The sequence below is a fragment of the Solanum verrucosum genome, unplaced genomic scaffold (assembly GCF_900185275.1).
Source record: "Solanum verrucosum unplaced genomic scaffold, falcon-dt-bn FXZP01000261.1, whole genome shotgun sequence".
In the NCBI taxonomy this organism is placed as follows: domain Eukaryota; kingdom Viridiplantae; phylum Streptophyta; class Magnoliopsida; order Solanales; family Solanaceae; genus Solanum; species Solanum verrucosum.
Window position 1 is genome coordinate 4,057,499 of NW_026019969.1, and position 22,892 is coordinate 4,080,390.

Here is a 22,892-nt window from a genome sequence, read left to right on the forward strand (position 1 = left end):
TTTTAATTCACATATTAGAAAACAATCTATACACGATCACAAAATAAATTAATTTTACATCATTAACCATTGTGATCTTTAGAAAATTACCTCATATAAAATGTGTCTAATGTCTAAATCATGTGTCCCATAACCATTTTGTACGAACCATAAAGTGTGTTTCATTTTGTTCCCTCAACTTGCCCAATCTTGTTTTTTCTTTCCTCAATAAATAATACTAATAATAATAAAATGGCTAGAACAAGACATAATTTTATGCCTTTAAAGTGAAGAAAAGCAATTGGTAAATAGGGGCCATGAAAGACTATGTGGGCCGTATTTCATATTTATCCACAATTCACCAAATGGGCCACACCCTACACAAAAGGTTTATCCAATACGAAAATAAAGGGACCATCGGAAATAAAAGTCGTATCTTCCAATCAGCCAGAAAAAAATTCATACATGCTAAAGGTTACTTTCATTTTCAAAATAACATTAAGGATTTTATTTATTTTTTACTCAAAGCTTCAAGGTTATTTCATTGTTATTACTTGGATAATGGACCACTTATTTCAAGGTGATATATATGATGTTGTGAAATTAATAGGTGATGTTTGGAAATTAATAGGTTCATTTTTCTACCTCCTAAATTCACCCTTATCATCGAAAAAAATATTATATATATAGTTACTAAATACATTGAATAATCAAATCAATGGTGAACTAAACTTTTTTAAATCACATGTATTTGCATTAAATTTGTTGTTTTATCTTAGTTAATTAATGACAAATTGTTTGGTTTATATAACCATAAATAATTGATAATTCTTATATCATTGATGGATTAATTTAAATTTACTCAAGATAAACACATCAAAGAGTTCAATGCCTCTTAATTAAAAAAATTCCTATTTAAGCCCGGTGATGAAAGGCAGGAGAATCCTAATCATCTCACTACATTAATTTATGATGGATATGATCAAATCAAATCATCTTTATCTATTAAATTAATAACTTGCCTTATTCAAGGTTATAGATTTCAATATTTAAGGAAATTTACATATATATATATATATATATATATATATCATCTTATTGACTTGAGTTTAATTTTGACAGTATATTTTTTTACATAATAGGTTATAACTTAAACTTAAAGAAAAACAAATTTAGAAAAATATTTATCAAAAATGAAAAGACAAGGGTAAACAAGTAATCTCATAAGAATCCATAATTTCCGCATGATACCAATTATATAAGAGTAATCAAAACTCAACCAAGTCTTCTTTCTTTTCTTCCCATTTATTGCTTAAAAACTTAAAAAGTCTTAGTTTTTTTTTTCTTTTTCCGGAGAGAGAAATATGGATAGAGTATTTTCAGTGGACGATGACATTGGCGACCATTTTTGGTCGACGCCGCCGACGGCGGAGTTGGGCGTTGATTCACCTACCTCTGCCGCCACCGCCGCCATCTCCTACTCGAAGATGATGAATCGCAGTTCTTCCGAATGGGCTTTCCAGCGTTTCCTACAAGAAGCCGCCGGCGCCGCCGGTACGACCACTTCATCTCCTCCTCAGCCACCTACAATGGCGTCGTCGTCGTCATCTTCACACCAAGATGATGTTGTCGAGATCAAGGATGAGAATCTTTCTACTCCTAATCTCAATTCCAGTACGGCGTTGAATTCGAAGCCGGCAGCGACGTCGTTTGGCTCTGCACCTCCGCAGAATATTCACGTTGATGCTGAAGAGTATCAAGCCTTCCTCAAAAATCGCCTCGATTTGGCTTGTGCTGCAGTCGCATTGACTCGGGTAAATTATTTATTTTAATTTATTTTTTCGAATTAGCTTTGAAAAGTTTCGCGCTCAAATAATTGTTACTGTCTTCAGCTAAATCGAGTAATTTATTCACTAATGAAATTATACATGGCAAAAATTCATAGGCGAAGAATCTAAAGCCTCAAGATTCAAGTTCTATTGCACCTGATAAAGGTCCAGAGACTGCTAGTGCATCACAATCAGTATCTCACATCTCCACTAAAGGTAAGCTGTGACCAATTTTGAGGTTCATTTCACCTTTTCTCTTGTGTTGTTGATGTATAATATGATGTGCATGCCATTGATTATGTATGATGCTTTTGATTTTGGTGTTATGTTGTTAGTCTGTGCTTTCTGTTGCTACAGAAACTTTACAAGATTTAGCTAAGAGGTTAGTGGTCTGACAGTAATTTGTGAAGATCTGTGCTTCCTGCTTTTTTAAAATTGGTTTAGGATGCTGATGACTGATGTCAGTTGTATGGTTATGTGAAACATTTGAGTAAACGTGAGTGATTCTTGGATGAGGCAAATTTTGTCTGCATTACCATTGATTCCATGCCCGTGTCACTTCGCCATTAGTTTCTGGAAAGTTTACATTCTCTTACATAAAAAGATCAAACTTTAAAGGAATCTGATTTGAACCAAACAGGTGGAGCCTTAGTCGCACTACGTTATGCTTTTAGAATAATTGTCATTTATATATACTTAAACAAATTCATAGAAGTTCCAACAAATAAGAAAAAACATTAGAAGTATTTTAACTTTTAAGCAAGTAAATTTGAACCTCCGCCTAATGCATGTTCTTTGAGATTTTATATAAATTCTACATAGTTTTTCCATCACTTAACACTTTCTATGATGAACAACACCTTCCAATCCTCAATTAAGTGTTCTTTGATGATAATTCAATACTTTGTACCCATAGTCGAAGCCTAGAAGGTAGAGCTGTCAATCGAGCCAACTTGAACATCTTGAGTTCAATTAACAACCTCTATACCCAAGGGTATGGCCTAGTAATCAATGAAATATTTTGAGAACCATGAATTCTCAAGTTCAAATCCTAACAGAGACGAAAACACAGGTAATTTCTTCCCATATGTGGTATCCCCGGGAATTAGTTAAGGTGTGCGAAGTAGGTTTCGACACCACCACAACAATAACAACAGCATACCCAATGTACTTCATCAAAAACAACATACCCAATGTACTTCATCAAAAATAACATACCCAATGTACTTCATCAAAAACAACATACCCAATGTACTCCCACTTTGTGAAATTTCATTTGAAGAAGAGACTATATAGTTCAATCAAGTCCTAACTAAAAATATTTTAAGACGAGGAGAAATCGTTTGGGCTTATTCTGCTGGCAGGAGCAAAAGGTCTCTTTAATGAAAAAAAAGGTCACAGGCTTAATATATAGTCCCTCTGTACTTATCAAAAGGCATAAATATTCTTTCCTTACCAGAGTAGCATGAGAAGGTTTTCTTATTTCCAGTTTCCTTTTTATAACTTTATCCAAAAATAGAAAAGAAATAGAATGAGGAGGTTCTTCAATGTGATCCTTACGCAAAACTCCCACACACTTCCACAAGCAAGAAGCATTAGCACACTTCATAACAACATTATTGAAGCAGCTAATTGTTGTTTTCTTATCACACCAACCCCATTCATAATTAATCAATGAGTCCGCTTGTTGCTCTGGTTATTTAACCAACTATTTATCATAGAAAGGAGTCAATCTTATTTTTCTTATTAGCTCAACCTTTTAACTTTTCTTATTAATTAAGACACAAAAAGTAACTAAATGGGTCCACTCTTGCCTCAATTAGAGCCTAGTACATTGTACTAGCGATATTTGGTGGAGTAATTTGTTCTCCAAGCTCCAATCATGTTTCACATAGGATCCTCGTGAATAGGAATTAGTCTACCCGTGTCAATGACAGAAATTAACTGCAAATTGTTGGGCTCTGATTCTTCATCTGCAGTCATCATTCTAGTCATTTCCCTATCTCCTTGATGTAATGTTTCTCCATTTGCTTAATTACTGATGTAAATTTATGGTTCTGTACTTCTGTTCTTTACTTGACAATGCAACCATCTACATCAGCAAAGAAGCGTGTAATATGCAACTGAAGGATAAATGTATGTAGACATCCATTTAATGGCAGGCAAAGACTTGGTGCAGGTTACTGTACGATGCATTATGGAAATTAGTTTCATGCATTCAGTCTTTAGTTCGTTTTTCTCTGCAGGATCTGGTCAGGAAGTGAGAAAAGTTCAAGATAAGGATTCTGGTGGACCAGTTGGAATACCCTCTTTGCCTGCAGTGCAGAAGAAACCTGGGGTGCAGGTGAAGTCAACAACTAGTGGTTCATCTAGAGAGCTATCCGATGATGATGAAGCTGAAGGAGAAGCAGAAACGACTCAAGGAACGGATCCAGCTGATACGAAACGCGTAAGGAGGTAATATGGTTTATAGTTTTTGTACAAGTAGTACTACTTAAATTGCTGTTAAATCTGAGAAAGAGAGAAGGGTCAAAAGATCTATTAATATATTGAAGATAGACACATCATACTAGTTGATTCATGAGTTTCTGATGAATTAGATGCTTTTGATTTCATTTCTTACATCTGATATAAATAATTGTGGACAGCGGTTTGTCTGCTTGTGAAAAGTAAATGCCCTTGATTATACACACTCAATTTTGATTCACTTGATTGCATAACATTCAATTTTGATTCATGCATGTTATTAGAGAACACTTGCATGACTATTGATGCTTTGTGAAGGTAAATTTTTTGTTTGAATGCTATTGAGGCATAGTTGTTTGTGACTACAGAGGTCCAATCAAATACTCTTCCCGCCAAAGTATACTTCTTCTTATATATGTTTAGTATATATTTTTCTTGAGCAGTTTATGTACGTATAAACACACACACACACATTCACACTCACACTCACTCATACTCATACATGCACGATACGTCGCCCACACTTTCATGTTTTGTAGAGACAAACTCGGACAATTAAAAGAATCCCTATCTTTTTCATTCTTTCTCCTCTCTCTCACTCCCTCTTAAAGGCAACAGATATGACCAACACTTGGAATGAAATTAAAGCATATATTTTGCCCAACCGTTTAAAATATAATAAGCATGAGACCAAAATGACTTGTTTACAGGCCGTGTATGAACCAAATAGAGCAATTGGCAAAACTTTCTTGTTGTGTTTGCTATGGTCCCTTAATTGTTGGCTGCTGGAGAGTTTTGTCTTGGTCTTCGTCTGAATTCACTTGTGTGAAATTCTGGATCCACACCTGGTGTGGTATAAATTGTATCCTTCATTGTTGCATATGAAATCCCTCCTCTCTGCAAAAGATTGCATGCACCCTCATGTAAGTATAAGTGTGGACCGTCATTTTCTGTCTCAGAGAAGGGAGTGTCATGCTACCAATTACCGTTGCCTCCATTGGACCAGATGTCTCTTTGCTTTGGAAGGAAAGAGATTACCCTTCTTATATGGTCTTATGGAAGGTTTCATTATGTAAAGGCTGCTTGTCCGTTACATGCAGAATATTCCTTCCTAGGAGAATAATATAGTTAGAGGTGCAATGATTCACTGGTATAAGATGCTCCAACTTTTTCTGATTTGAAACTTTTTCCTACTTGAATCATGTCCCAGTGGTAAAGTAATTGGTAGGCATCCAAAAAGTAAAGCTAATTATTAATTTATTTAGTAGTGAAGTTTACCTGGGCTGGTCAAAGTCGTAATAATATCAACCCCTTTGTTTATCAGAATGCTTTCAAATAGAGAATCAGCCAGACGTTCAAGGAGAAGAAAGCAAGCCCATCTTACAGAACTTGAGACACAGGTATGTTTCTTAAGTCGTGTTTAAGTTAATGTCAGTGCAAGATTATTGTCTTATGAAACCTCATTTTTTGGTAGGTATCTCAACTGAGAGTAGAAAACTCCTCCCTACTGAAACGTCTGACTGACATAAGCCAGAAATACAATGAATCAGCTGTTGATAATCGTGTCTTAAAAGCAGATGTTGAGACATTGAGAGCGAAGGTAAGGCCCTTTAACTAGTTGTGGTTGAGGAAGTAGGTCCTATAGTTTGTTTGGGGAAGTACAAGAAGAAACCTACTTTGTGCATCAATTGTTTTGGTTTAGCCACAGTGATTATTTTCCCTGTAACCAAAAGGGAGAAAAGAAGAAAAAACAAAAGGGGTGGGGGTGGGGGTGGGGGGGGATGTTTCCTAGGTAACGAGGTGGCAATTCCATGTTGCTTTTGCTATCTTTTTTTTGTTTTTATTCATGCTTCTAGTGCTTATCAGGCTCCGTCAACAAAGACATAATTTTTGGTTGGACTATAGCAACATGATTATGTTGTGCTTCTATCACCTATTGGAGGTGGAGGATACATTTGCTGATTGAGGCATGTTTCAGATCCAAAGAATAGGATTGTCATGATGACAACATTCTTTCATCCTCTTTTCCTTCTTAATTAAGGAACATTATATAGTAGAGATAGAACACACAACCTCGAGCAATTTTTGCAACCCCTTAACCACTACACTAAACCTTCACTTTGTGTTAAGAGGTGTCAACACTTGTATATATATTTACTAAACCAAATTTTGACCTATATATACAATGTAATTTTTCGATGAAGGGGTGTCGCTTGACACTCCTTGCCCTAGGGTAGCTCCGCCCCTGGTTCGAAACACGTATTAAAAGTTCTTCCTTCCTTTGCTGTTTGTCGTGCAGGTGAAGATGGCAGAAGAAACAGTTAAAAGAGTTACTGGGTTAAATCCCTTATTCCAAGCTATGTCTGAGATGTCCTCAATGGCAATGCCATCCTTCTCTGGCAGTCCTTCGGACACATCAACAGACACTGCTCTGCCTGTGCAAGATGATCCTCAACATCATTACTACCAACAACCGCCAAATAATCATATGTCAACCCATGATCCTAGAATTCAAAATGGTATGGTTGATGTTCCTCCAATAGGAGGATCTGTACAGCAGAATCCTGCAGCTGCAGCAGTTGGGGGGAATAAGATGGGTAGAACAGCTTCAATGCAGCGGGTAGCCAGCTTGGAGCATCTGCAGAAGCGCATACGTGGAGAAGTGAGTTCCTGTGGAACCCAAGGTCGGGGAGAGCAATAAACACTGTTAAAGCCCCCAGCTGCACTGAATCAGATTTTGCACATGCATGTTGATAAAATTATACTGTTTTTAACCATTTGTGGCAGGAAAAATGCCCATTCTTTGTATGGCAATGCCTTCTTGGATGATACTAATGCATTGACATCCCTTTGCTATGCTAGTTCTGACTATTCTCAGTCATCCTCTTTCCCCCTCTGTGTACTTGTCAATACTTAGCTTCTGTAATTTCACTTTAGCATCCTTCAATCTCTGTTGCATAATAACTCAAAAGCTCAACATTCATGTAGATATTATCGGTATGAGATGTGAAGAACAAGTAGAGATTCAAAAGATACATATAAATCCTTTTTAAGTTATTATTATGCGTCTTACTACTGAAGTTCAAATAACCTTGTTGATTTGCATGCTAGTGATCATATTTACAAATTTCTATTCAAATATATACATTTGGTTCACTTGTAGTTCGTTGTGTTGTCATTTAATTTATACCTTGATAGTTTATTATAGTACCATCAAAATCTCATTAACAAAGCATAACTAATTGCAGATAGACATTTGTGCAACTAGTAGTAGAAAAGAAGTTGGAAGTTCTATTCTTAAAGATTACAGACCTAATAAAGGTCTTCTAGTTTGGGGATAAGTTTTATTGTTCGCACCTGATGTTAGATTAAATCATATCAATAATTAAATGACACGAGAATTTTACATTTATTATATATATATCACATGCGTATATTGATTTGACGTAAATATTGAAGATCCATTTATTAAAGCGCAATCAAATCTTTGTGGAGGCTCAACAAGATACATACTGGCTTAATGCAATTTCCTATCGTCTTTTAATATATTGCGACTAATTGTCGTCTTATGTGAAGAATTCTCTTTGAAACTTCCCAGTATCTTCTTTTACTATTTTATTTTATTTTGGTGTCTTTCTAATATAAAATTTCCACTTTGCAATGCCTGTATCTTGATCATGAGATAGTACCAACCGTACTTAATATTATTATTTATTCCTTGCAAGGAAAAAATAATTGGATTTGAAATATGATATTGGACGTACTAATATTCAAAGTGAAAAATGAAAATTTAATATTCAGTATATAGCAAATGAAAGATTACTGCATCGCCAAAGTAAGGGGCGGCTCAACAGCTTTAAAAAAAAAAGTTATTGTCTTAGGCCCCAAATTTTGAGGGCGTCATTTAAAAAAATAAATAATAGGTTATAAGAATGTTTTTTTAAAAAGTATATAGAGTATTACTTATAGAAAATAAAATCTTTTCATAAAAAAGAAAATAAGTAATAGAAGTTCGATAAATTATGAATACTATGTCTCAAGAAAAATTAAATAATTAGCTATAATAAACTTCATAAAAAATATATATTTGAATTTAAGACCTCCATTCGAATTTGGCTTAAGGCAACCGATTTATTAGAGCCGTCCCTGGTCTAAGTTTTTTGATTTTTTTTAGAAATCATGTGTCTTACACGTAAAAATGAATTGAGGGAGTAATTTAGAACATTTAAGAATAGTTTACTTTGTTGTAGTTATAACAATGCATTCAGTGTAATTTAGGGGCGGAATGGGTCAAATTTGGGCGGATCATAATGAGTTAAGACAATAATTTAGCATGAGTCAAAACGAGTTGGGTAATGAGTTATATAACGGGTCAAAACCCAATCCAATCCAAAATTTACTAAACTTAATTGTTTTATTGTTTCTTTTAAACTATTTTAATACCTAATGAAATAATTTTTTCCTTTATTATGGCTATATATAACATATCAAATTGAAAAAAAAAAGTTTTTAAAAAATATTTTGACAAAATTTCTCATGAGCAAATTCGGGTTACATATCAACTCAATTTTTGATAGATTGAGCTAATGAATATGTGGGTCAATAACCCGTTCAAACTTAAATGGATTGGACTGATTAGGCAGGTTGGATTTGATTTTGCCACTCTTAGTGTAATTTCACAAATAGGATTGAAAGAAAATAGTATATGCGTCACCTCACTAGTCACCCTGCCTAAGCAATATTTTAAAATAGCTAATGATTCAAACTAAACAAATTTATATGATCAAAAATAGTTCATGATTCAATTATTGCGTTTAATACTTTTCCTAAACTTGTGACGTATTAAAGTATTTTATTTTATACCCCCAAATATTTTGTTAGTGCAAGAGTCACCCTTTTTTAGGGGAAAAGAGCAGCTGACGTCCAAATCTACAATACTCATTTTTTTTTTAAATGAAAAGTATAGCCCCTTCCTTTCCCTTCCCCATATAATGTATATGTTAAAAAATAATCTTTTTACTTGTTTATTTTTATCAAAATAAAGAGAAATTTTCAAAATTACTCTTATCATTAAGCAACTACTAAATAAAGTTTTAATAGTTAAATTTAGATCTTTAACTAAATTTAATGAGTGAATTCAAAATTCATGAACCTATGATCTAAATAAAAAATTATCTTATATCGAAAAAATTCAATATTTAAATATATATACATAATATATTTTTTTGATAAATAGAATCCAGTCGATGGTGGCTCCGCGACTAATAAATGAGATGCCAAACAGGTGATCTCATCGCTAGTAGAATTGTTTGGTAGGTGTATGGGAACATAAATAAAATGTTGAATAAAACATTGAACGATGATGTCTCATTTTGTAGGGATACTATAAGAGAAAATAATTGAATTCTGCATTTTACAACTTTATCATGTGTAAATTATAACATTGCCAAAGTTTTACAGTTGACTAGTTGAGTGATATTGTTCTTGTTCACAATATAAGTCAATTCAATTATTATCGGGAAAATTACGCAACTAAGCAAATATATATACTAGTTAATTATTTAATATAATTATAGTTTAAAGAAATTATTTTTCGCCACTAACATATAACCATATTTACGTGATCCATATTCAAAATTTGTATAATTCGGTTTCTAATTGTATAAATCTAAAATTTGTATAATTTGGTTCCTAATTGTATAAATGCAGAATTTTGTATATGCTTACCCTAGCTTGTCTTTAATTATCTTGTTAATACATTTGATTTTTTATAAATACTGAAAAATTCCTAAATGTATAAAATACAGAATTTATATATACTTACCCTATTTGTATATTGACAAACGAATTATACAAACGGAAATACCTATAACATACGAAACTAAAGTTGTGGAGCGTAATTAGGCAAACTATAGCTAAGAAGGCCTACTAAGTTTAATCTTTTTGCTATTTATGAAATTTCTTTTTCCTTTTATTAAAAAAAATGTATTAATCCATTATTTGATTTAGGATAAAAAATATTTTCTTAATAATAATTTATTTTACTTTCTTGTAATTGGTAAATAAAAATATTTTTTTTCTTCAAATATACATATGTAATCTTTCAAATACTACGTGGGTGAGGACGTGTTAGGAGGTATTGGAGAAGAGAGAGGAGCCAATCAGAAATGATTCTCGTGACATCTTGGCCAATAAAATAGGAAAAAGTTTAAAATATTATCAAGAATTTTATAAGGTAGGATGAGAAAATAATAGGTATTAATATTTTAATTTCACTTGTTCTTGCTTCTTTCTTTGTTAAAAAAATAGGAGGTAAATATAGGTGTATATACATAATTGGGCATAATGTAATATATGAATATCTATTTGTCGTATATATACTTTGGGCACCAAATATATTACTCCCTATGTACTTAATTATTTGTCAATTTTTGAATTGACACACCTATTAAAATAAAATAAATATTGATATAATGAGTTTATCATTTTATCCCTATTAATTATGAAGTAGATGAATTAAAAACTTAAGATTTTCAAAAAGTTCTACCTTTTTTCAAAGTAATTAATTGAGGGTATAATAGGTAAAATTTTTTTATCCTTTCTTGATTTGTCAAAATGAACACGTAATTAGGAACAACTATAAATGGAAAAGTGGACTAGTAATTAAAGATAGAGGGAGTATATGATTAGGCAGCATACAATACATAACATATTGTGTGTATATTTATCTTACAACATAAAATTTATTAATGTGAGCATTCATTTTAGAACAAAGAAAAGATTTTCCTTCTTATCAATTGCTCCAGAAAATTTTGATAGCTTAGTTAATTGGTTATATTTAGCTACCTAAATTTCTCTTGTTGTTGTGAGGGTTCGATTTCGATAATTCACCGCCTCAATTTTTTTTCTATAAAAAAAAAAAACCTCCTCCGAAAAAACCCCCCAAAAGAAGCTATTATTTTTTAATACTTTGTTTGGATGGTGGTTAAAGATCTTTTTTTTTTTTTGGATGGTTGTTAAAGATTATTTTTTTCCCTTTTTACCATGGTTTAAGCCAAAAAAGAAAAAGAAAAAAAAAAGGCAATCTCCTTAGTGAATGTGGTCTTGAGTGTAAACAAGATTTCCACAATTGGATGGATGGGGAAAATAAGAGAGTATGGTTTATGTGTCATCTTTCTCTCTATATATATATACCCAAATTCTTGTTATCATAATTGTCTCTCAACCGTTCAATTCTCTTTCTAATAATATCTCTCCATTGCCTCAATCTTTTTCTCCTGCATACTTTTAGAGGTAAAAACTCTCCTTTTCTCCCCTTTGTGGTTTTGCTATATTTATTTATAAATTTTGGAGATAGATGCCTTTTTGATTTGTAAATGTGGATATTGTTTTGTATTTGGGTGCTGTGTTTCTTGAAAAAGTTTCAATCTTTACGTTTTGTTCATATGTTTTTTCTCATATTGTGAAAGATTTGTTTGACATCTTTTCTTCATTTTGTTTTTCTTTGTGTGGGGGGTGGGTGGGTGGGTTGTGGAGGTCCTGCCAGAGGAAGTAGAAAGGGAAGGTGTTAGTGAAGAGTGAAATCTCACTGTTTTTTCAAATTCTCACTTTTTGTTTTTGCTATGAAATGAAAGAATTGTTAAATAGTGTTGTTTTAGTATTAATTATTCTTTGTTCACTTATGAATATGTGTTTCTGAGTATGTTGGAACTGGTTTTAATGCTTGGTGTATCGAAAACAATTTCTCTTACCTTGAAGTGGTAAGGTGTGTGTACACATCATCCTTTTCACACCCAACTTGTGGGATTACACTGGGTATGTTATTGTTGTTGTAGTTGTTTTACTCATTGCCCCAACCTTCCCTGTAGGAGCTGAATCACTAGAAAGATCTCTTCTTTTGTTTAAACCAAGTTTGTTATATGAGTTAAAGCTATGTGAGTGTCTCTGTTTATGTCACTGCAAGTTCCTCTTTAAATTTATATAATCACAAGGCTGAACAAAAAAATACATCTTCTTTATACTCACTGTATTAGTGCCTCACCCTTGCATGATATTGAGAAGAAAACATGGTTGGTAATTCGACATTAAGGTGTTAATAATTGTGGATATTGCCTGCTCCTTGTGAGTTTTTACAGAGGAACATCATTTGACTCAGTGTAGTTTTTTTCAGAATGGGAAGCTCTGGTGGTATTAACTATGGTTCTTACACTTATGAGAATCTTGAGAGGGAACCTTACTGGCCATCTGAGAAACTCCGTATTTCCATTACTGGGGCTGGAGGATTTATCGCTTCTCACATTGCTCGTCGTTTGAAGAGTGAGGGCCACTACATAATTGCCTCCGATTGGAAGAAGAATGAGCACATGACAGAGGATATGTTCTGTCATGAGTTTCATCTTGCGGATCTTAGGGTTATGGATAATTGCTTAAAGGTAACAAAAGGTGTTGACCATGTCTTCAATCTTGCTGCTGATATGGGTGGCATGGGTTTCATTCAGTCCAACCACTCGGTTATCTTCTATAACAACACTATGATCAGCTTCAATATGATGGAAGCTGCTAGGATTAACAGTGTCAAAAGGTCTTCTATCTTTGTTTTATGCTCTTTTGTCTTCTAATTATAGTAATTCAAGTTTAATTCGTGCTTAAGGTTTAAAAGTTCCAGGACTTGCTGCATTACTATATAGTTTTATTTGTCAATTTAGTTCAAATATATTCATTTGGTGTCTGACTATGATATTATTCAGGTTCTTCTATGCATCTAGTGCTTGCATATACCCCGAGTTCAAACAACTCGAAACAAATGTCAGCCTGAAAGAAGCTGATGCATGGCCTGCAGAGGTTTGTTTCCTAAAAATAGAATGTGTCTTATCTATGCCATTTGAGTAATTGCAAAGTAATGGTTTCTAACTTTTCTTCGGTTTTGTGGGTTCTAGCCTCAAGATGCATACGGCTTGGAAAAGCTTGCCACAGAAGAATTGTGCAAACATTACAACAAGGATTTTGGAATTGAATGTCGTATTGGAAGGTTCCATAACATCTATGGACCTTTTGGAACTTGGAAAGGTAATTTATTGAATGTCGCTGCTAACCAGACAAGTCATATTCTGTCTTTATATGGATTGTGAGAAGTCATTTTCTTAATGTTTTCTGCATTTCAGGTGGAAGGGAAAAAGCTCCTGCCGCTTTTTGTAGAAAAGCACAAACTGCAACGGATAAGTTTGAAATGTGGGGAGATGGACTTCAAACACGTTCATTCACCTTCATTGATGAGTGTGTTGAAGGGGTTCTTAGGTGACACAGCCAAATCCTTATTTCTGTACACAATTAAAGCAATTAGTTACTACAAATAACCACTTATTCTGAATTACTGGAGAAGTCATGTTTTGAGGTTGTATGTGCTTTAACTGGATTCAATTATGAGAATTAGGCAACCCCCTTATATTGAACTTTTTTCTTTGGGAACGTGTTTACCGATAAGAATTTGAATTTCTCAAGGGGGGATCTTACTTGTTACTTTGGAAGAAATATAATAAACTTAGCTATAGTGTACATAAACAAATCAATTTTAGTTGCTCAGTATTACTTTCAACAATGGTCGTCGAATAAGCTTTTGTCTATGTGGCTTGTTTTATTTATTACTCTTTATATAGATTGACAAAATCCGACTTCCGAGAGCCAGTGAACATTGGAAGTGATGAGATGGTCAGCATGAATGAGATGGCTGAGATGGTTCTCAGCTTTGAGGACAAGAAACTTCCTGTCCAACACATTCCTGGCCCAGAAGGAGTCCGTGGTCGTAACTCAGACAACACACTGATAAAAGAGAAGCTTGGTTGGGCTCCAACAATGAGATTGAAGGTACCATTACGCTCTTTACTGCTGACTTCGTAAAATTCTTCCACATTTACTCTATCAGAAGTGACCTTTTCATTTGCATTTGGCAAAACTATGTTCTGTGCCATGTATAAACTAATGATCATTCTCCGAGTGCAGGATGGTCTGAGAATTACATACTTCTGGATCAAGGAGCAGATCGAGAAAGAGAAATCTCAAGGAGTTGATACTGCAACCTATGGATCTTCCAAAGTGGTGGGCACCCAAGCTCCAGTTGAGCTAGGTTCCCTTCGTGCTGCTGATGGCAATGAATAAGTTCATTCCTTCTGTCATCATTTCAACTGGAACCCAATCCTTGCTATGACATTGCTGCATTATGTATTATGGCATCGTAGAAGATGTGTTAAGTTCTGGTAATTGTTGGCTTTTCTTGGTTTTAGTTTGAACATGTCAATGTAATCTATTACCCCTTGGTCTTGTGTGAAGGGGATGATAGTTTAATAGTATAATTATCAGTCGTTCGAGAAGATTTCAATGTGAGAATTGAATAACTGCCACTGGATCCTCTCTTGTTTTTTTTCCTAGTTCAGGATCTTGCTGTTGATGATCATTTAATCAAAATTTTAACCTATTTAAGGTTTCATTGCAAAGTTATTATTGTCTCTTCATATAGTAATGAGATTGAAATTTTCTTAGGATACTGAATCTTCATCTAGATTGCAGAAAATGTCACTCTTCTATATTTAGTAGGGAATAGAGCCGTCAATATAGGCTAGGCCTGTTGGGCCAGCCTGGCTTAACCCGGGATTTAATAGGGCTGGGCTAAGATTTTTGGAGCCCATTTAAGAAAAGAGCTTTTTAGCCCGACCTGAATAAGTCTGCTGATTTGTGGGGTTTGAGAAATATAGATAGGGCCGGCCCGTGGGCCAAATAAAAATAATTAAAAAAATATAATATAATATTAAAATTTAAAATTAAAGAGAATCCAAACTCAAAATCTATTTAATATTTAACTAATTGAAACCGCATATAAATTGCAGATGAAAATGAAGATGTTAAGACAACCTTGCCACAAGTTGATTCAGATATGCTTGATGAAGATGATCATGAAGTGTTGGATACGCCATAGATTTCATGATGTGTTAGATACGCCATAAGTTTCATGATTTTTTTAAGGAGTTTATTTTTAACTTTTTTATGGTTGGAATATTGTCACATTTTTTGTGTTTTAATGTGACAAAACAATTAGGTTAATATTTCTATTTATATATTTATACTTTTATTTGAAAAAACCTTAATAAATATTATAAAGATAATTTTATTTGTGAATTTGATTAACAAGATGTAATATTGTTTTGTCGATATTTATGATAATATTTTTTAAATTATAATTTATAATTTATTTTAAATCACAATTTTGAAGAGTATTTTGTCGTTCTTACATTTCATGCCTACAAATTTGTCTGAGTTATCACAATTATTGAACAAGATACCTTTTCTTCTTCCTTATTTGTTGAGTGGTCACATGCACTGACGCACTTTTTCAAACTAGACATATTTCCTAATCTACTTTTTCAGTGTCTCAATAGCCAAATATTCATAAAGTAGAACAAGTGAACTAATTCCACGTCAAAAGTTGAGAAAGAAAAAAGAATTCACCTCGTATGCTTTTCTTAATAGTGTGAGGCCTATGAAAAATCTATACGAACTTAATCTAAAATGAATAATATTACATTATTGTCCGACTCAAAAAGACGTAAAAATCATAATCTACCATAAAAAGGTGAAAACCACTTATCTACTTGATATTTTATCCAATGATCAATTAGAAAATTTTATCTAAATTTCATAAACAAAGGCTGAATTACAAATTCCAACTCAATTATTTGCAATGTATTTTACGAAAGATACATGTGGTCCCTTAACTTTACATATAATATGGGCAGACACAAATTGGGTCTCTAGCTAATTATTGAGATTCTAAACCATAGTACGATGTGGTCCTTGTTTATTAAAAAGATCAGAACAATCAATTATGTTATTGGTAGAAAGTAATTTAATTATATTATTATTATATTTTTAAATCATAACAAACATAATAATAACTTGTTAATTTTTTTATTTTATCCTTGTAAATAATTGAAAAATAAGACTTTATGATTATGCAAAAAAACAAAGATTAGGTGCAAATCATTGAAAATGATAGGATAAGGTATAAGTTAGGAAAGAAAAACATACCTTAGGAGTGAACATCACAAATTACTCTCATTTTTCACCTTAAAATAACAGGAGATTATCATAAGAAAAAGTCATTAAAAAATGAGATACAAAGGTTGAAATATCCTTCCATTCAGCGGAATAAGATTCTTAAAATTTTAATCATAAATTTTCTATTCGAGCTTGAAAATAGAAAAATTCAAATAAAAAAAGAGATTCTCTCTAAATAAGTTTTGCAGAAATTTAATATAAATTAGTGGAGCTAATATCAGATAATTAAAAGAAAATAGATCTTTTTGGAGGGTGTCGGCAAGCGTAGGTGAAATAGAAGGCCTCAAGGATCTTTATTTTGAAGCTATAATGTGTTCCATGTGCCACAATTACATTGCAATTTAGCACACCAAATAATGAAGTTTTTACACCGATTCCCCCTATTCCGTCTTTAATTTTTGCTCCTTAAATCGTACTCTGTTTTTAATTATTTGTCCACTTTTAAATTAACATATCTATTAAGAAAATAATGATTTTCATCAGAAAAAAAGAAAATAATGATTGACATAGTGAGTTTACTATTTTATCCTTATCAATAAGTTATACATTTTTCAAAGTAATTAATTGAGGGTATAATATGTAAATTCTTTTTGTCCTTTCTTGATTTGTCAAAATGGACAAGTAATTAGGGACGGAAAAATCATTTTGGCCAGAATGATAAAATAACATATTTTACACTATGTTATTTTACTTTTTTGAATATTTTTTATCCTTTTAACTTTAATATCTTTTAATTAAAAATGAAAAAAAGATCAATTTATTTTAAAATAAAAATGATATTATAGACTTTTTAAATTTCTAGCCTAATTACTAAAAAAAAAAAGTGGACAAGTAATTAGGGATAGAGGGAGTAGTGAAATGGTAAGCACTTAATAATTACTCCTTCGTTTTTTAAGAAATTAAGTAAATTTATCATTGTACCTTATTTGTTGTGTTCTCCTAAAGTCATATTTTCAATAAATGAACATGAATTAATTACTTAACTTTTCTATGTTAGTCAAATGCATATTTTTAAAGCTAATAGTGTCATTTATGCATCAGTTTTGTAAACGGGCAAATATTAAAGAACATAAAGGGTCTGATATACCCCTTAACTTTGTCATTTAGAACTGATATACCCCTCATTATGAAAGTGACTCATATATAACCCTACTTATATACACATAATTCACATATATTCTTTTCCTCTAACAGAAGTGAAAAAATTAATTTTAGTTTGATTTTTAAATTTTTTTTCTTTTAAAAATATAATCCCATATGAGTATATTTAACCCTCCTCAAACATATTATTTTTTTTGACTTTTTTTTGTTTCAATGACTAATTAGATTTATTATTTTGATGGTCAAATTTATTATGTTTCACTAATATTCTTGTAAAATTTATTATAGATGACCCAATTTTTTTCTTCAAATACAAAAACTAAATTACAATATAGCCAAAAAATAATAATTTTAAATTATAATATAGCCACAGAAAAATAGTTAAATTTTTTTTTTACACCAAGGAATGAAAGAAAAATATAAAATAAGAACAAGAAATTCAAATAATGATTAGCAAGTCAAAAATAATTTATGTATGAAAAAGACTAATATATACCTTGAACTTTGCTAGAAGAATCATATATACTCCTAAATGATTTTAAAAAAAATTAAAAGTCAAAAATATAAATTTAAAACTAATTTTTTTCACTTCCATTAAATGAAGAGTATATGTGAGCTCATTTTGTAACGGTAGAGGTATATGTAAGCCGTTTGTATAACGATAAGGGTATATATAAGCCACTTTTATAACGAGGACATATCAACTTCAAATAACAAAGTTGAGGGTTATATAAGGCCCTTTTCCCTTTATTTTTTTATAAAGACGACATATAAATATGATTGAATGAGGGAGTATGAGAGTGGAAGGTGTGCGGAGCTCTTGAACTATTAAACTACCTCAAAAACATTCATTCCCTTGGGCCTAAGTTATGAGTTATGTATGACCATAGATAATTGAGTTATGATTTTTTTTGTTTCACATTGTCAAGAAAAAGGTAGTTTTGATCATTATATTGACAGCTAATTAATATATATGGATTCAATCGAGAAACATACTCCATTGGTAAAATATATAGGAACACATTAAAAGTAAAGAAATTTAATGATAAGTTGAGTCAAAATCTAAGATAAATTTCATGGGATGAGTTTGTGAACTTTTCTGGAGTAATTTTATATTGAGAGAGTGTATTGGAAGGCGCATCAATATACCTTCAATTGTCAAAATCATGAAAAGTTGGGTTAACTTCAAGTTGAGCTGCAAACTTCTCAAGGATCTCCTTCAGAAAAACCAAGAATTCGTCCTTCTCAGATGTTTTTGCATCAGTGTTTCCATTTTCTATAGCACCTAATACGGTGTCATATAGAAGAATCACCAGTTCATCATTCAGAGGTGGCAAGCCCAATGAAGCTCCATTTTTCTCGAGATAGTGTCGAATGACATCTTTAGTACTTAGACCGTCTTTCTCTTCCTGCATTATCTTCTCTACTGTTTCGCTTAGTTGCTTTTCATCAGCCAAAATCTGCATGTCATGACCAGTTGAACAGATTAGAAAGACAGCGTAGAAAGAAAGAAAGATTTCAGCTTAGGTACAAAAAAATGAGTCAAGTAGCAACCTTTCTCAATTTGGAACCATTATTGATCTTGATTTTCTGCAACACAACCATAGGGTTCTCAGCAAGAACATCTGCCAGCTCCTGAAGCACAGGTTGAAGTAAATGTGCGAATTGGGCTTGCCCCAATTCATCCTCTCCTTCAGCTCCATGCTTCTTTAAAATGTCACTTAGTAGAGGAAACTCTGCTCAACAACAAAGTTAGAATTTAGCATAGAAATAGGCTGTCAATGAAATTTGATTGAGCTGCACAGAAATCAGCTGCCAAAGCTAGGATTCCAATCTTTCGGATCGGACTAAAAAAGTTTTTAGAATCATGCCATATAAGATGGAACAGAAGGGATAGCTCAAATGACAATGAAACAGTTAGTAGTTTTCAGAAAAAACTAATAATATTATGATATTAGACTCTTAAGCCAAACACTGACGAGAAGAAATGATCTAGTCAAAAGATTCTTATTCAGATCATATAGCTCACATGCTTCTCAGTTGAGGTCTTTGAATCTTTAGTGAAGTGCAATAAACACTATGAAACCTCAAGACAAAAATATGCGTTATAGGAAGAAAAACACATATGATTAATATGTATAAGATGGTGCCCGGACCTTAGAAGGGTGAAATATATAACTACCCTTTCATTTGACTTTTGAATAGTCGATGCATTGAATTGTAGCTAACTTCTCAATGGGTTATGCATTGAAATTATAATATTTAATCATTAAAAATAATAATAAGAAATATAAGAAGAATATGGACACAGATATCAATTTCTTATTAACTACTCGAAACATTACAAAATCAATTAGTTTTATTTACATTGTTTGGAGTTATCTCTACAATGGAGATAATTACGACTTATATTTAAACTGTAGCTAAGCTTGGTATCTCTATCCTTACCAGAATTATGAAATCAGATGAAACTTTAAGATTCAAAGACAGGATTATATGATTAAGCTTGAATTCTGTGCACAGGATAACAACTGCAGAATGTAGGGTGTCTTGGATTGAACATGAAGCTGCTAATGCCCTAACAGTTATGGTGATGGGTGATATATAAGAGGACAGCAGTGATAAGCAGAGAAAACAAAGAAATACCTGATCTTTTTATAAAAAGAAAAACCTATTTTGAAACCAAATTCAATGGATGGGTAAGTTGCTCACTCTTGATGTCAAAGCGTTTTGTTTCCATATAAATAAGAAGTTAAAAGGGCAAAAGGTCAAAAGATATATGTTGAGGATTACTGCTGCATTTTCTCCTAAGAAATAATATTTGCAGAATTTTGCATATGCTGAAACATATAATGTCAAATGAAGATACATATGAAAAGGGGTTTTTGAGAAAAGCTTCATCATTTGAATGCATTTGATTTTTTTTATTAAGTCATTTGAACACCTTCAATGATATCTAGCAATGATAGAGAATGAACGATCTTGTGGGATTACACTCGGTATATGTTGTTGTTGCTAGAGAAGGAACGGTGTTTTGATGCTCTTTATTGGGGAGGAGGGGAGCAAACCTGAAAGAGGAGGAATTCCCATTTCGACACCCATGTGAAAGAGAGCATCCCGTATTTGATTTCTTTTGATCTTTCCTTTATCTTCTGTGTCTAAATCTGTGAAAAGATTCTCAGCCAACATGGCAAAGTCATCTTCATCTTCCAAAAACATTTGAAGAGTTTTCCCATCCAAAATTGCAATGACTATAGGATCATCTGAACATGGATATAAGAAATCAGTATGATTTTTCATTTCATCTAATAAAATTGGATCACTGATAGAATGAACAAAAAGACAAGTCTAGCACTTAACTATCCAACCCAACATAGAAGCATACAAAAAGACACCAATAACATACATAGCCAATTCAGAAAGAGCATGAAGTTCATATAGTCAAGGTTTGAGCATGTTTATTTTCCACAAATTGCAAGGCCATTCAAGAGTCAAGACATTATCCTCTTTCTGAGATTGTAATGTTTAGTTCAACTTCATCCAAAAAAAAAAAGAATTGCAATGTTTAGTTCAAAGAGAACTACTTAGTTCTTTTAACAGTTACTTGACTTACACTCTCCATAGGAAGCAGCTTTCTAAAGTGCAACTACTTGAAAGGTTAGCTTCCAGTCCATTTAGAATTTTAAGTAGTCTTAGACTCTTGGCGCATCTTTGGGAATTTGGATGCACCAAAATCAACACAAGACATCTGATCAATCTGTCTTAAGTGAGATTTGGAATATCAAAGAGTGAAATCTAAGGCATCTTGTACTCTACATCAATAGAGCTTATTATCACTTGGTTTTGGATTTCCTATCTCATCTTAACTAGCAAAATACCAATCAACAACATCTCAATCTCAAACTAGCTGGGGATGACTATATGAATCATCTGTTAAAGCGCATATCATTCCAATACTTAGGAGTTCCATAAAACTTGAGATTCTCAAATCTTACATTTGGATACCCATATATGTACAGAATTATTTCTTTCCCCGTTAAATAATAAATAGAGTTAAACAAGGCAAAAAAAGATTCTCTGCTAAGGCCAAGGTTTTGGTGAGTAGAGTAAGACTTCATAATTGCTGTCCCAATAAGTGAATAGACTGAATAGTAGAGTAACCTGAGGTCTTACAACTTACAAGAAACAAGCAAATTAATTGTAGTCCGCCTTGGTCTTGGGTGTAGCAAGTTGAGAAAGCACAAAATGCCCCCTCACCGCAACTGTTACTAAGAAAACATGCATGAAGAATGATTAAGTAAGAGCTATCCAACTGTCAGTATCACCTAAAATTTCCATATCTAAGAAACTGGTAGATAACTAATCTGATTATCTTATTGGTCAAGCAAAACCAATAGTATCTCCTCTTCAATTTCATCCTCAGTGTGCTTCTTTAAAATGTGATACTTGATCTTCAATCGCGTGTACATAAAAATTTCTTGTTAGATTCCTTATCCATCATACTTGGAATTATCTACATTCTCGGAACCAAAATTGTCATATTTCACTTTCTAGTCACAAATTCACTAGAAAGATTGCCAAAAAAAAGTTCACAAACTCTATTACTCCATTATTTTGAGACAAATGTACTAATTGATGTCCACTTCACCTTGACTGGTACATTGACCCCGGAGCAATGACATTCAACAATTATTAGTATTTTTTCTTAAATCCGACTTCTTCCACTGAGTGAAAATGACCTAAAAATTATGTATCACTGAGATTCCGACTTGATAAATATAACGAGTATCTAAATTTTTCTCCCCGATAGTTTGATCTTTCGGTCAATTACCAATAATTTCATGCTAGTACAATATATGAGTACTTCTGAACAAGTCAACACACTTACCTAGGAGTTCATTCGCAATGGCGTCTACGTAATTCCGGAGCACAGACAAGGCGTTTTCACGATCGAGCTTTTCACGGCGGAATTCAAGGTCATCGAAGACGCCGATGCGTTTAAGAGCGGCGGACTTGAGAGTATCCGGCAATGAGAAGCCGAAGAGTGATTCTGAAACTTTGGATTCTGCGACGTCGAGAAGCTGAGCACCGGTGACTGAACTGTCGGCCGGCGACGGTAACGATAGATCAACGGCTCTGAGCTGTGTTCCGTCCAAAATCGTCAATCCTCCGTCCGACATTTTCCTGCTAATGTGAGAGAGGAAGTCTTGAATTGGCGGAGAGTATAAGAAACGAAAACGCGTAGTAACGTACCGTTGTTTGACTTGACGCAAATATGCTTATGACTTTTTTTCCAAGTTTGACCAAGTATTTTATTATTTTATTTTTAATAACTTCTTTTTGATGTCCAAAATATCTTAATCACAATAAATTTTCTAACTTTTTCTTCACTCTGTATTCTTTTTTTTTTTC

General features: G+C 32.8%; 3 protein-coding genes across 3 annotated transcripts; 2 read left to right on the forward strand and 1 right to left on the reverse strand.

The window, feature by feature from the left end:
* Positions 1–1,279: 1,279 nt before the first annotated feature.
* On the forward strand, positions 1,280–7,155 carry LOC125815834 (light-inducible protein CPRF2). The gene is made up of 6 exons (XM_049495392.1): positions 1,280–1,793; positions 1,925–2,024; positions 4,055–4,265; positions 5,599–5,674; positions 5,749–5,874; positions 6,574–7,155. Exons 1-6 carry the CDS (start codon positions 1,344–1,346, stop codon positions 6,973–6,975), a joined length of 1,365 nt encoding a protein of 454 aa, XP_049351349.1. The 5' UTR covers positions 1,280–1,343; the 3' UTR covers positions 6,976–7,155.
* Positions 7,156–7,905: 750 nt separating this feature from the next.
* Positions 7,906–14,770, forward strand: LOC125815541 (GDP-mannose 3,5-epimerase 1). Its single transcript, XM_049495033.1, has 8 exons — positions 7,906–7,917; positions 11,537–11,567; positions 12,445–12,855; positions 13,022–13,115; positions 13,211–13,340; positions 13,436–13,568; positions 13,928–14,135; positions 14,271–14,770. Exons 3-8 carry the CDS (start codon positions 12,446–12,448, stop codon positions 14,424–14,426), a joined length of 1,131 nt encoding a protein of 376 aa, XP_049350990.1. The 5' UTR covers positions 7,906–7,917; positions 11,537–11,567; position 12,445; the 3' UTR covers positions 14,427–14,770.
* A 3,663-nt stretch (positions 14,771–18,433) lies between these two features.
* Positions 18,434–22,726, reverse strand: LOC125816250 (uncharacterized). The gene is made up of 4 exons (XM_049495835.1): positions 22,369–22,726; positions 20,549–20,743; positions 19,035–19,216; positions 18,434–18,940 (listed from the first exon to the last, which is right to left on the reverse strand). Exons 1-4 carry the CDS (start codon positions 22,658–22,660, stop codon positions 18,632–18,634), a joined length of 978 nt encoding a protein of 325 aa, XP_049351792.1. The 5' UTR covers positions 22,661–22,726; the 3' UTR covers positions 18,434–18,631.
* Between the last annotated feature and the right edge of the window lie 166 nt (positions 22,727–22,892).

What these genes read in the sequence shown, in the direction of transcription:
- LOC125815541 (XM_049495033.1), top strand. Translation starts at nt 12,446, where the DNA reads ATGGGAAGCTCTGGTGGTATTAACTATGGTTCTTACACTTATGAGAAT. An exon ending in ACCTTTTGGAACTTGGAAAG is followed by an intron (nt 13,341 to 13,435) that starts GTAATTTATTGA and finishes TCTGCATTTCAG; the next exon opens with GTGGAAGGGAAAAAGCTCCT. An exon ending in CTCCAACAATGAGATTGAAG is followed by an intron (nt 14,136 to 14,270) that starts GTACCATTACGC and finishes CTCCGAGTGCAG; the next exon opens with GATGGTCTGAGAATTACATA.
- LOC125816250 (XM_049495835.1), bottom strand. Translation starts at nt 22,660, where the DNA reads ATGTCGGACGGAGGATTGACGATTTTGGACGGAACACAGCTCAGAGCC. An exon ending in CATTGCGAATGAACTCCTAG is followed by an intron (nt 20,744 to 22,368) that starts GTAAGTGTGTTG and finishes ATCCATGTTCAG; the next exon opens with ATGATCCTATAGTCATTGCA. An exon ending in ATGGTTCCAAATTGAGAAAG is followed by an intron (nt 18,941 to 19,034) that starts GTTGCTACTTGA and finishes CATGACATGCAG; the next exon opens with ATTTTGGCTGATGAAAAGCA.
- LOC125815834 (XM_049495392.1), top strand. Translation starts at nt 1,344, where the DNA reads ATGGATAGAGTATTTTCAGTGGACGATGACATTGGCGACCATTTTTGG. An exon ending in CTGCAGTCGCATTGACTCGG is followed by an intron (nt 1,794 to 1,924) that starts GTAAATTATTTA and finishes AAAAATTCATAG; the next exon opens with GCGAAGAATCTAAAGCCTCA. An exon ending in TTACAGAACTTGAGACACAG is followed by an intron (nt 5,675 to 5,748) that starts GTATGTTTCTTA and finishes ATTTTTTGGTAG; the next exon opens with GTATCTCAACTGAGAGTAGA.